Here is a 13,361-nt window from a genome sequence, read left to right as displayed (position 1 = left end):
GAAACTAAGTATTATTATTGATTAACAAGGGTGACGACACATGCAAGTGTCGTCGGGAGCACTGACGGTGAAGCAAAAGCCATGAGCATCTTCACCAAACTTGGCCCTGCATCCATTGAAGCATTCGTTTACTTCGCACCCTCCACCGTGCCCTAACACATCACAGTTTCCTATTGCATTTGCCATCTTTGACTCATTCCCTATGCAAAAATAATTAAAAATCAATAATAAAAAAACTATACCCAAAAAAAATAATCGATATTTACACCGTCAAACGAACACATAAATGTTTATAAAACAAAATTTATTGAATCGTTTGACTAATAATATAGTGTTTTTCTTTTTAGGAGATGTACGTTTGAATAATTGCATTTATAAAATGTACATAAGTCGTCAATAGACTAAAACAATTATGAACGGTTATTAATTTATAATCCATCGATGATATTAAAGAGTAAATGATTTGTAATTCAATAATAATTTGTAGAAGAAAATTTTACCTGCAGTGATGAAGAGAGCGATGAGAAAAATGGCAGCAAATGAAAGGGTTTTCATTTTTTCCCCACTAAGTGGCTTTAGTGAAAATAGTGAGTGAGAAGAGGAAAGTTTTGCTTGAGTAGAACTATTTATAGGCAATATTTTGGAAATTTTAAAAAATATAATAATTTCATTGTAATTTTCTTTAGGAAAGTGTGTAAATATTTTTATTTATTTCCTAAATTAATTAAATGTTAACTATACAGATAATCACTTATATTTGTGTTTTGTGCACTTTTGGTCACTGATTTCAAAATACATAAGATATTTTCACCTTCCTTTTTATTTAATTAAGATATGGTCACTTTAGTTTTTATTTATTTAAGATGTGGTCACCTCGGATTAACCGCAGTTAACAATTAACAGATTAAATGATGTGATATTTTGGTATAATCACACATTTGGTCCCTATTATTTACATATTATCTCGATTTAGTCATACTTTTAATAAATTAAAATAAAATTTAATAACACAATCGAATGATGTCACATGTAACTGGTGTCATGTGTCGTGTCGTGTGTCACCATTCGGTTGGAGGACTAACATTATTTTATTTTAATATATTTATTTTCCACCAATTTGCTTTGATTTGTTAAATTAAAATAAAGTTAGTTTTCCAACTAAATGGTGAAACATGACACAACATGTGGTACCAATGACAGTGACATCATTCGATTGTATGATTAAATTTATTTTAATTTATTAAAGTATAACTACATTGAGAGAATATGTAAATAACATAGACCAAATGTGTTATAATACCAAAGTATTTAACGGTGGTTAACTCGTGGTGAGCATATCTTATGTATTTTGAAGTCAATTACCAAAAGCGGATAAAATAAAAATATAAGTGATCATCCATATAATTAACCCATTTATTATTCGTGGAGTTGTTCTCACTAGGAATGGTAATTAAGGGAATAATTTCCCTGAATTTCTAAAGTCAACGTCAAATCTGTCCAAATCAATGTCGAGGTCGTTTTATTAATTATTTTAAGGAAATGAATGTATTGGTATCAAGACCAAGACCTGCCTAAATTCACCGTTCACATCAACGATGTTACATTTTTATAAAAAAATTATATTTTATAGGTTGTTAATGAATTTGGGCTTATAAAAAGGCTTAATAAAAAATAATTTACGATTAAATTTAATGAAAAAAAGAATTACCATTACAATTATAAATACATTTATAAGCAGTATATTGAAAAGCTACAACTTACATCAAACATTGTTGTGCACATCTGAATATAAAATAAACATATATTTTAATTAATAAAATCTTATTGAACGAGAGTATGGTTTTTTTAATATATCGAATTCGAGTAGTTACGTTTATAAATCATGTATATTTATTGTTAATTAACTAAAAATTTTGTAACATATATTATCTTATAATCATTAAAATTAATAAAAAATAATAATGATTAAAAAATTAATTAAAAACATAATTCAAATATATAGAAACAAAAATATACTTGATAATAATATTATATGTTTAATAAATTAAGTTTTTAATTTAAAAAAAATAAATAAAATATATTTGATATTAATATATATTTTTATAATTAAATTCAAATAAAATATTAATTTTATTATTAAAAAATACCTTGTTAAAAACTGAAAGCAATCCAAAAGAGAATAATAAATTAAGAATAAAGTAGAATATATTTAGGAAAATTCTACAACGCCCAACCAGTACTGATGAGCGTAACTAACGATGAGCATCATTAATGATCACCTAACTACTGCCCCTTTTTATTTTGACCACCATTGTTGAAGTTTTGTCAATCAGGTCACTTTACTATTTAATGCATTCAATTAAGCCACTTGTTGTTAATATTTAACGGAATAGTTGATGTGACAGTTAAAATATTTGATATTATTACACATTTAGTCCATGTTACTTATATATTTTATCAATTGGTCCTAATTTTAATAAATTAAAATAAACTTAACCCTCAAATCAAATGGTGCCAAAGTAGTCTTTATTCATCTTATTCTTTCAATTTGTTGGAAAACAAACAAGAAAGAAAAGAAAAGAAAACTTACAAAAAAATGATTTTAAAAAAAAATAAATATCAAACGCTTTGATTTCAAAAATACATCTATATTAAGTAAAATCAAAATTTAAACTCTTAAAAATTATTCCAAAATAATTAGATTTTACTTATAATGCGACGAATTAGGTAAAAATAAAGTTATAATACTTGGATAGCTAAGTAATAAAAAATAAATATTTTTAAACAAGCGGTCTAAAAATAATTACAAAATAAAATAAAACATCTAATTTAAACTCCTAAAATCATTGAAATATATAATTTAAACACATGAATTTGTCACACTAGTTGTCTTGTGTGTATTAATGTAAAATATATATTTTTAGCTAAAAAAACGAAGAACGTGGAGAAATGTTGGCACGTCTCATCACAAAACGTTGGCATATTTATTTTACTTTATTATTAGAAATAATAAAAGTTGATAAAGAGAAAAGAAAATTTGTAGTGGTTGGTATTAAATTGGATTCCTTTCCAATTAACTACTTTGGCATATTTGAGGGTTAAATTTATTTTAATTTATTAAAATTAGAACCAAATTAATAGAATATATAAGTAACTGTTATTAAATGTGTAATTATACCAAATATTTTAACTGACACATAATATTTTCGTGCAGATATTAATGACGAATGGTTTTATTGAATGCATTTAAGTACTCTAGTGACCTGGTTGACAAAATTTTAAAAATGATGGTCAAAATAAAAAGAGACAATAGTTAGGTGGTCACTGGTATAATTTACCTTTTATTTCAAATAGTTTACCTTTAAATTTTCAACTACTTTATAATTATACGTCGAGTCCTTTAGAATTTTAACGTTTTATAAATTAATTTATATTTTATTAATGGTGCTCATCGTCGCTCGTTGAGCGTGAAAGAATCATCTTATATTTTATATTATTATTTATATATTTTATAATTAAAATTTAAATGAAATATTAATTTTATCATTAAAAATACCTTGTCCAAATAAATAATAATAATAATAATAAATTAAGATTAAAGAAAAATATATTTAATATTAATTTTTTATATATCTTAAAATTATATTTAATATAAATTTAATTTATTATTAAAAATTACCTTGTCCTTCACTAAAAGAAAAATCTAAAAGAGAACAAGAGGATAAGTATGTATTCTTTGTTTAAAAACAAAATATAAAATCCCTTCGTTAATAGGTTTGAATTTCGAATCCTAATAAAAGACTGAATATCTTATGTTATTCCACATGTACATGTACACACATATATATATATATATATATATCCCAGTTCTGAAGTATTTTACCCGAGCAAACCTTTATAGCGTTTTGTTTTTGAAGAGAGTAGCAGCGTTCATCAATGGCAAGTAGCGAACCGCGTTTTGAACTGACGGTAGACCACTATCGTTCAAACAATGTTGCTAACTTTTCCCTGATCGAATTTCATCTTGAGATACGTACGTTTCATGAGGATGACAATGGCCGTCTTCGATGGTGTGCTCGGCATGAAGATAACGCCGACGAGTTCATTACTTTACCCGAATTTTTGGTCAGCTCCTATCGACACCGCAGCCTCGTCGCTCGTCGTTTACTCCAAGCCGGATGGCTCGATCGAGGCAGCCTTGTAATGATATTGGATCGAGCATTCTCCTATACCGACTTGATTTTAGAAGAAGAGAAGAAGAAAATTAAGAATCGAAACAACAATGAATTCCACAACGTGCTGAGGATAATTTTTCGAGTTAAAAAGATCGTGACAAGGGAATACGAGGAGGGTGAGTTAGCCGCGATGGCGATGGAGTTATCGATGCGGGAAGATCCGAAGCCGGTGCCGGCGACGAGAGAATCGATCCGGGCTTTGAAGAAAGTGAAAGTTCTTGAAGGCGATGGTACCGAATGCATGATTTGCATGGAGAAGTTGGCGTCGTCTAGAATGGAGGACGCCACTTGCATGCCGTGTTCTCATCTCTTCCATGGAGATTGTATCGAGAAGTGGCTGAATACCAGTCATATTTGCCCATTGTGCCGCTTCCCGATGCCCACCGGCGTCGGAAAACATTAGGGTTTCAAATTTTGATTAGGATTATTTTTTAAAATAATGTAATTTTATCCACCAAATATTTGATTCTTTCTATTCTTGAACATATGGACTAGAATTAAATTGGAATACGTGAGCCATTGGATGAATTAATATTTAAACATCAATTTATTTAAGGATCAACTACGGGATTGATCAATTATATTTGTGTTTTGTCCACTTTTTCTCATTGATTTCAAAAATCATAATATATGGTCACTAACATAGAAACAAAAACTAAAGGAAATTAAGTATAATTACGAGTTAATTGATTCACACGTTTTTTGGTTACTAGTCTCGTTTTAAATTGATACTTAAATATTTAAAATTTTAATTTTATCTTAAAATATGTCTCTAATTCTAAATTAGTTCTCAAACTTTTGAACATTCTAATTTTATTATTAAATTATAACCCTAACTCTAGTGCGGTCTAAAAACTTCTAATCTTCCTATTTCATCCAGAAATTCATCCAAATATTTATTAGTTTCAAACATAGTTTAACCTGATTCTTTTTCAAATATATAATAATATAGATTAACTTAATGATTTTATTATAACATGAGATGCAATTAACATATATCAATAGTTTGAGATGAAACTAAAACACATAGAAGTTTGGTGACTAATATAAAGTGATGACGATAGTTTGGAGATGGAATTGAAAGGTTAAAAAATTTAAGAGCTAATTTAGAATGAGAGATGTAATTTGATTTTTTTTTTTGCTCATCAATAAAGATTTTATTAGAGAATCATAAAACAAGAAGCTTTAGCTTAAGAGAATGTCTCGCTAAAAACAATTCCTTAACTGGATGAAATGTATTTGTACGGGAACAAGTCGGGTGGTTGCGATGTGCATATATATTATCCTTATGTTTAATCACCTATTAAAATGTACGTTTTAAATGATTATATTTAAACACTTGAAAACTTCATACGTAAACGATATGAGATTCGGAAAATCTTATGAGCTTCTCAAATCCAACATTATTTAGATATGCATGTTTTCAAGTATTTAGATATAATCTTTTTCTTTAATAATATGGGGTAAAGTAGTCCAGGGTCCAAACCTTAAGCAAGGTCGTAAAGAAACTCTATCTGCTGTTAGTATTTCAACCGTTGGATCTGCTAATGCCATGATTAAACTTTAGTACTAAAATATTTCATAATCCAGTCACCATTGATATCAGTTGTTGGATTTGGTTGATAGTCCAACGGTTCAGATTGCTTCAGACCGTCCCAGACGCTTCAGATAGCCAAATCAAATATGTGTGACATACGACGTTCTGGGTAAACGTCAATTTATTTAATATAAATAGCATAGCAAATACATGCGATGCACTAACGTAGAAATAAAAACTACTGGAAATAAAGTATGGTTATTGATTAACAAGGGTGACGACAGATGCAAGTGTCGTCGGAAGTATGGATAGTGAAGCAAAAGCCATGAGCATCTTGACCGAACTTGGCCCTGCATCCATTGAAGCATTCGTTTATTTCGCACCCCCCGCCATGCCCCATCACATCACAGCTTCCTATTGCATTTACCATCTTTGACTCATTCCCTATACAAAAATAGAAAATAGGATCAAATACACAAATGGTTCCCCGACTATAGAGTTCTACTTTTTTGAGTCTCCCGACTATTAAAAATTAAATAATGATCTCCCAATTATACGCCGATTCTTTTTTGAGTTCATTGACTATTAACAATTACAAAATGGTCATCTCATTATTCATATGTTTCAAACTCATCATTTTTCGTTGAAAATTTGAGAGTTGTCTGAATTGGACGTTAACCTACTTATTAAAATATAATAAAATCATATTTTAATGATGCCCACAGGCACTGTCGTTGCTTTCAAGCACTAGCTTGACGATATAGTGTAAATGGAAACTCGATCTATAAAATACAACTCAAACGTTTTTGGGATCATATTTTATCATATCAAGTCAGTAGGTTAACATCAAACTCATACGGTCATCAATTTTTTTAACAGAAAATGATGAGTTTGGAACACATACATAGTTAGATGACCATTTTGTAACTTTTAATAATCGCGGAACTCAACAAAGAAACGCCCTATAACAGGGGGGACATTTTATAAATTTTAATAGTCGATGACTCAACAAAGTAGTGGCTTACAGTCAAGGGATCATTTATGTACTTTACCTTAAAAAATATATACAAAAAAATAATTAATCTCTACTTAGATCATTAAATAAATACAACAAAATTAAACATAAAAATCTAATTATCTTCTAAATCAAAACATAGAATGTTTAAAAGATAATCAACACAGTAATTGTTAAAAGAGAAAAAATTACCTGCAGCAATGAAGAGAACAATGAGGAAAACGGCAGAAAATGGAAGGGTTTTCATGTTTCTTTTTACTAAGTGGCTTAAAAGAAAGTAATGAGTGTGATGATGAATGTTTAGCTCGAGTAGGATTATTTATAGGCAATATTTTGGGAATTAAAAAATATATAATAATTTCTTTGTAAGTTTTTAATATATTTCCTAAATTATTTCTTTGTGAAGTTGCTTCGTAAAGAATGGAAATTGAGGTTTTCTAAGGAAATGTCAAATATGGTCAAGTCAATGTTCAGGTCATTTTCCATTTTATTGTTAGCCTTGTTCTTTTTGTTCATATTTCACGTATAATAATCATTTTAAATTGGTCCTTAAACTTTTGAATATTCTAATTTCATCCCTAAACTACGAGTCTTACTTTAAATTAATCCTTAAACTTTTGACCATTTCAATTCCATCCCAAACTATGAATCATACTAAATTGGTATCCAAACTTTTGAATTTTCCAAATTTATCCCCAAATTCATCCAAATATGTAGTTAGTTTCCATCATAGTTTAACCTAAATTTATTTTTTTCAAACATATAATAAATAATTTGGCCTAACAATTTTATTAAGAAGGATGTGATTAGTATATACATACAATTTTGGATGAAATTGAAATGTTAAAAGTTTGAGGATCAATTTAGAATAAAGGTCATAGTTTGTGTACCTCGGTGATAAAAGAATTGTTGTTATTCCTTGAGGTCTCGAGTTTGAGTACCAGGAATGCCATGGGTGTGAGCGTTTAATGTCAAATAGTTAAGAGTTATATTTGAACCGCTATTGATTTGTACTTAACTCAATTTAATAAAAAATAATATCAAATTTTTTTATCTAATTTTTTTTATCTATAATACTAATAATTAAATCTTACTCAGAAATTTAATGTCTTGTTCCCCTAAATGACAATTAATTCATGCCATTCTTCTTTTGTTCACACTTTAGGTCATTTATTATTTCAAGAAAAACCTAGGTATTTTGTTGTTCACACTTTAGGTCATTTATTATTTCAAGAAAAACCTAGGTATTTTGTTGACAATCTTCCGAGAATACTTGTTACCAATTTTTCCCCATTTTACTTATTCAAAACAATAAATTTTAATAGTTTGTTAATAAATTTGTTTAATAAAAATAATGTTTTTTTAGTTGACTGCTTCTGGTCCACCCTTTTCCAAGGGTGTGAATTGTCTATGAAATGTAATGTGTCTATGAAATGTAATGGGTCGGGTTTGATAAGATTTTAATCGATTCGAACTTGATCCGGGAATTATATCTCTTATTTGATATTGATTTTATCTGAGTCTAGAAAATTTTTATTCGAATTGAATTTTAAAGTAAAATATGATCTGACCTGAATATTAAAAATTATTTTTATTAGATAAAATAAAGATTCAATTGTATATACATAGAGGGATATTTTAGTAATTATCTTTAAATATATAAAGATCAATTATACTGTTATTTTCAAATAAAACTGAAATTCTATAAAATTAAATCAGAACTCGTCAAATTTAAGTTAAATTTTCATTTATTTTAGCTTAAAATTCTTATCAGAATTGTTTAGTTTATTTATTTATGTATTTATTTATTTTTGTTTTGATGTGCACTTGTCAGATAAGAGACTATGATTAATATTTCCTGGTTGTCGCCTGCTCAAACTTTGGTTGGCTCATAGTGAAACTATCTTTGATAATAAATTGATGTCTCTCTATGAGATGACATTTCTAGTAAAGTTGCGATCAATGATGTGAATTAAAGATATTATAATCAGTGGCGAAATTTTGCGATATAGATTAGAAGGATTAATTTAAACATTAAAAATTTAAGAAGTTTAATTAAAATTTTTAAATTTTTTGAAGGATTTAATTATGTATTTTTTTCTAAAAAGTTATGGTCTAACTAAATTTTTGAAATTTCGAGAGGCTTAATGATAGTTTTTATAAATTATGGAAGGGGTTCAATTAAGAACATTCAAAAGTTTAAAATTTAATATGAATTTCTAAAAATTTTGGGAGTCCAAATTAAATATTTTAAAATTTTTAAAAGTACAAATTATAATTTTTTAAATTTTGAGAAGGCCATGGCATCATTAGTCTCACTTAGGTTCCACCATTGGTTATGATACCTTTAGGATATGTAAAGACTTTGGTGGCATAAATCAGTTTAGTGTTCTATTCAAAAAGGTCACATAGGTATTATTTCATGTTCATCATGAAATAGCCAACCCATTTGTTTCCCCTCAATCAGAACTGGATATCCAAAGCATAACCCAATGACCAACCCACTGGCATAGCCTATCAAAGCAATTTGCCAAGTAGACATAGCATCTAACCATGAATCTTCTTCATCTTACCATGGAGGAGGTGGCATTGGAAGATCAAATTCATCACTTAGCATAACTCAAGAAATAACATCAGGAGTTAAAAAACTCCATTGGATTATGCTATCATGACACAGTCCGGCTTTTCGATTGTGTGGTGACAATTTATCCCTTCACCACTTGTTTCAGTGACTATTAAGAGGGTTTGCATGAACCAATCTTGCCCCGTTGAACCCTTCCATTTTCACCACCAATAACCACTCCACCCCTTTAGGTCCTGGCTCTGCCCCGTCCGTTGAACCTTTGTTGGCCCGTGCCTATGTAAACTTCCAGAACACATTCTCGGGCCTCTGAACAATGTCTCATTTTATCACAGAATCTTTTGGTATGGATCTTAGAAAGAGCGAAAGCTTCACCCCATAAAAGGAGCGAATGCAGCAGCCGAAAGAGGTCGGAGGGATTGGGATCCATCAGTCTAGGTTGAAAATAGGGCCTCAGGAGGACCAAAGTGAACAACATTTGGAGAACAGTCGTTCTGGCTAAATATGAAAATGCTGCTGCCAACCTGCTCCCTCCTAAGCAGAACCATGCGAAACATTACTAGTGCATGGAAATCATTTCCGCCAGAATTAATCCATACCAAAGAGAGGGCTCTAACAGAATCATTCCGAAGAGATTGGATCCTTCAACAAAATAGAAAGAAAACGATCTTGTTATTTGGATTTAAGAATTTTTTTCCTATTGCATAGGAAGTAAGTTACGGAAAGGATTTACTCGAATCATACAAGGGCGAGTATATGTAACAGCATTATCAGGAACAACAAAGGCCCCTTTGTCACCTCTTTCATTTCTCTATCTAAAGAGTCTTCTGGCGATGCAAACAGAATGAGCCGCCACCTTTGATTTTAGATTGCAACTAGGTACAAATATTTGGTTGACCAAAACGAAACCATGAAAATAGTTGAGAGGCTAAATATATAATTTACTCTTTCCGTTTTTAACGGAATTAACGGTTTAGGGCAAACGAGAATATATTACACAAAGGATTAACTTGAATCGTCCACAAACAATAGGAAAATTCATAGTTTGTAACAACTATCTTTTTAAATTAGAAAAACTTCAGTTTCAAAAGGAAATGCTTACAGCTGATTTTGAAATATGAATTTTCTTCTGCTTCTTTTCCCATACTTTTGGAACTTGTAAACCCATTTGTTTCCATACTCATTCAGCACTGTAAATCCGATACATATCCCTGCGACCAAACAACTAGCATAGCTTGTCAAAGCAATTTGCCAAGTAGACATAGCATCTAACCATGAATCCTCTTCATTTTCCCCTGGAGGAGGTGGTGACATTGGAAGACCAACATCATTGCATTTCCTCGACAATGGCGGCCCACATAACTTTGGATTCCCAATGTAAGAGCCGTTTGAAAATGTAATGAATTGGTTGCTTGTGGTATGCTCCCTTCAAGTTGGTTGTAAGACAAGTTGAATGCTGCCAGGAAAGTTAGACCTGTAAGCTGCGGAGGAATCTTACCTGACAGGTTGTTCATTGAGAGATCCAAAGACTCGAGCTCTTTTAGGTTGTCAAGTGCTGATGGGATTTCGCCAGAGAAACTATTATGGGACAAGTTTAGCACTTTGAGTGACCTCAAAATATGTATGTCTTCAGGTATTCTCCCATGGAAACTATTGTTGGAAAGGTCAAGACAAGTAAGAATGGTCAAGACCTTCTCATAGAACAATTCAACCCCTTTATTGACAATAGTCACAGAATCTTCATAATACTCCCCTCCGTTGTACTGCCTTCCGATGTACTCCAACTCAGCTTGTTGCCATTACTCATCTGCATCATTGCCTTCAAACATTGCAAAAATTTAGTGGAAAAGTCACCAGAAAAATTGTTGGAAGTAATGTCCAGTATTCGCAGGTTTGAAAATCATGTCCAATGTCCAAGTCTTCAATTGTACCATGAAATCTGTTTTCTCGGAGAATGAGAACCTTCAAGGAAGGCGACTTCATCAACCAGATCGGGAATGTATCATGAACCATATTGTTTCCAAGGTCCAAAACTTCAAGTTTTGAGCAAGTGGCTAATGATCTTGGCAGCTTCCCTTCAAATTTATTCCCACTGATTTTGAGCGACCGTAGCTGACTGGCTTGAAAGAAATCAACGGATAGTTCACCGGAAAACTCGTTAGAAGCAATGTCCAACACGTCCAAAGTCGGGAAAACAATTTTATGTTTGAAATTTTTAATTTCACCATAAAATCTATTTTCCCGCAAAATTAGAACTTTCAACGCAGGTAATTTCTCCAACCAAAAAGGGAATGTATCACGCAGCATGTTGTTTCCCACATCCAAGACTTGAAGCGGAGTACATTCTGCCAATGATCTTGGCAACTTCCCTTCCAGTTTATTCTTTCTAACGTTGAGTACCCACAAATTGGGTGCTTTTTCAAAATCCGGTAAGATACCACTAAAGTTATTTTCATGAAGATCCAAATATTCGAGGGAACTCATATTGCCTAAGCAATTTGGAATGGGACCACTCAAATTGTTATGAGATGCATCTAAAAAGGATAATCCACTCATATCACAAATAGGTAGAAGCAAAAAGGCCTGAGAAGAAGTTAAACTCCGGTTGGGTAAAAGTTGGTCCAAAGATGAGAGATGATTATAAGAAAGATTCAGATCAACTAAACTTTCTTCCACACCCAGTTTGGTATTGCTCCACTTATTCGGTTATTCGAAAGGTCAAGTATTTCTAAATTTTTTGACTCCTTAAGAACTCAGGAAATGCACTTATGTTACATGATCCCAGATATAAGTGGCTCAACATTGGTATAGAGAAGTTTGCATCACTCAAGGGAAGATGTTTTGGAAAATCAATGGGATTGAAAGAAAGGTTTACATAAGAAAGAGTGGTCTTCCACAACCAATTAGGCACAACACCATGGATGTGGTTGTTAGAAAGATCTAGAAGAGTCAACTTATCCAGTGTTTTGATGAATCCTGGAAATTCAGTGAGGTTGCATGATCCTAATATTAGGATCTCTAATTGGGGGAAATGAATACTTCTGTTGCTCCTTTCAATAAACAAGCTTATATTGGATAGGTCAAGATCCCTTAAATTCTTCATTTGGACAAACAAGGAAAGGTTCATGGAACTAAAGCTATTGCCTCCAAGATAAAGCCATTCTAGCCTTGGAAGTTGAAGGATTGAACTTGGGATTAGTCCTGTTAAATCATTATTGCCTAAACTTAATACCTCAATCAATGAAGATGATGCATTGGGGAACTCGTCAATTTTTCCAACCAATTGATTTTCTCCAAGAGACAAGAACCGTAATGATGGAAGTGTAAACAAAGAAGCAGTTATTGATCCATAAAGCTTGTTCCCACCCAATTCTAGATATGCAAGATTTGGAACTCCAAATCTACTAAATGGAGGGATTAAACCACTGAAGTTATTATTTCCGAGATTAAGGTGCTCCAGGCGACTAAGATTTGCAATTGATGATGGAATGGATCCCAAAAAATTACAACCTATAAGAGTTAAATCTGTCAAGAACTTAAGGTTACCTATTGATTCAGGTAGTTTCCCACTAAAATTTGTATATGAAAGTGACAAACTCCGTAAAGCACTGTTTGATGAAAATTCTGGCAACTGACCCATTAGTTGACCATTATATGAAAGGTCAATGCTTTGGATTTTTGGCAATAATAGAATTTCTGTTGGAAAATACCCACTCAGAATGCAATCAGCTTGACTTGATAGATCAAGAGATACTAACCTTGTTAAGTAAGATATCTTCACTGGAATTTGGCCTTGGATACATGAGCTTGAAAGGTTTAGATGAATTAGATTTGGTAGTTTATCAAACCCATACGAAAACAGAGTGGTGTTAAAGTTGTTTCCAGCAAGGTTAAGGCGTTGAAGATGATGGAGATCGAAAATGGAGTGAAAGCTGCCTGCAAGGTTCTTGTAACTAAGATCGAGCCCAATGACATGACCAAGAGCATCACACG

General features: G+C 31.3%; 2 protein-coding genes across 3 annotated transcripts; both read right to left on the bottom strand.

Annotated features, from left to right (window-relative positions):
• Positions 1-5: 5 nt before the first annotated feature.
• LOC120115159 (putative defensin-like protein 170) lies at positions 6-7,065 on the bottom strand. 2 transcript variants are annotated; one of them, XM_039135933.1, is made up of 2 exons: positions 6,980-7,065; positions 6-200 (listed from the first exon to the last, which is right to left on the bottom strand). In XM_039135933.1, exons 1-2 carry the CDS (start codon positions 7,032-7,034, stop codon positions 22-24), a joined length of 234 nt encoding a protein of 77 aa, XP_038991864.1. In that variant the 5' UTR covers positions 7,035-7,065; the 3' UTR covers positions 6-21. The 2 variants fall into 2 exon arrangements, with proteins under 2 accessions (XP_038991864.1, XP_038991863.1); XM_039135932.1 differs by lacking the exon at positions 6-200 and adding an exon at positions 5,897-6,216 and having other exon boundaries at positions 6,980-7,064.
• Positions 7,066-9,250: 2,185 nt separating this feature from the next.
• Positions 9,251-11,924, bottom strand: LOC120115168 (receptor-like protein 12). The gene is made up of 5 exons (XM_039135940.1): positions 11,223-11,924; positions 10,642-11,131; positions 10,516-10,579; positions 9,893-10,010; positions 9,251-9,301 (listed from the first exon to the last, which is right to left on the bottom strand). The coding sequence occupies exons 1-5, from the start codon at positions 11,922-11,924 to the stop codon at positions 9,251-9,253; spliced, it is 1,425 nt and encodes a 474-aa protein (XP_038991871.1).
• Positions 11,925-13,361: the final 1,437 nt, after the last annotated feature.

Source organism: Hibiscus syriacus, unplaced genomic scaffold, assembly GCF_006381635.1.
Source record: "Hibiscus syriacus cultivar Baekdansim isolate YM2019G1 unplaced genomic scaffold, ASM638163v2 tig00110258_pilon, whole genome shotgun sequence".
NCBI classification, from domain to species: Eukaryota; Viridiplantae; Streptophyta; class Magnoliopsida; order Malvales; family Malvaceae; genus Hibiscus; species Hibiscus syriacus.
The sequence above is the reverse complement of the archived record's forward strand: the minus strand, read 5'-3'. Positions and strand labels throughout refer to the sequence as shown.

Coding starts and splice junctions, on each gene's coding strand:
- LOC120115159 (XM_039135933.1), bottom strand. CDS start 7,034: ATGAAAACCCTTCCATTTTCTGCCGTTTTCCTCATTGTTCTCTTCATT. Junction 201..6,979: donor TGTTCTCTTCATTGCTGCAG/GTAATTTTTTCT, acceptor ATTTTTGCATAG/GGAATGAGTCAAAGATGGCA.
- LOC120115168 (XM_039135940.1), bottom strand. CDS start 11,924: ATGAGTGGATTATCCTTTTTAGATGCATCTCATAACAATTTGAGTGGT. Junction 10,580..10,641: donor GAAAATGAAGAGGATTCATG/GTTAGATGCTAT, acceptor GTTTGGTCGCAG/GGATATGTATCGGATTTACA. Junction 10,011..10,515: donor TGGGTTTACAAGTTCCAAAA/GTATGGGAAAAG, acceptor ATTTTGTTGAAG/GATCCAATCTCTTCGGAATG.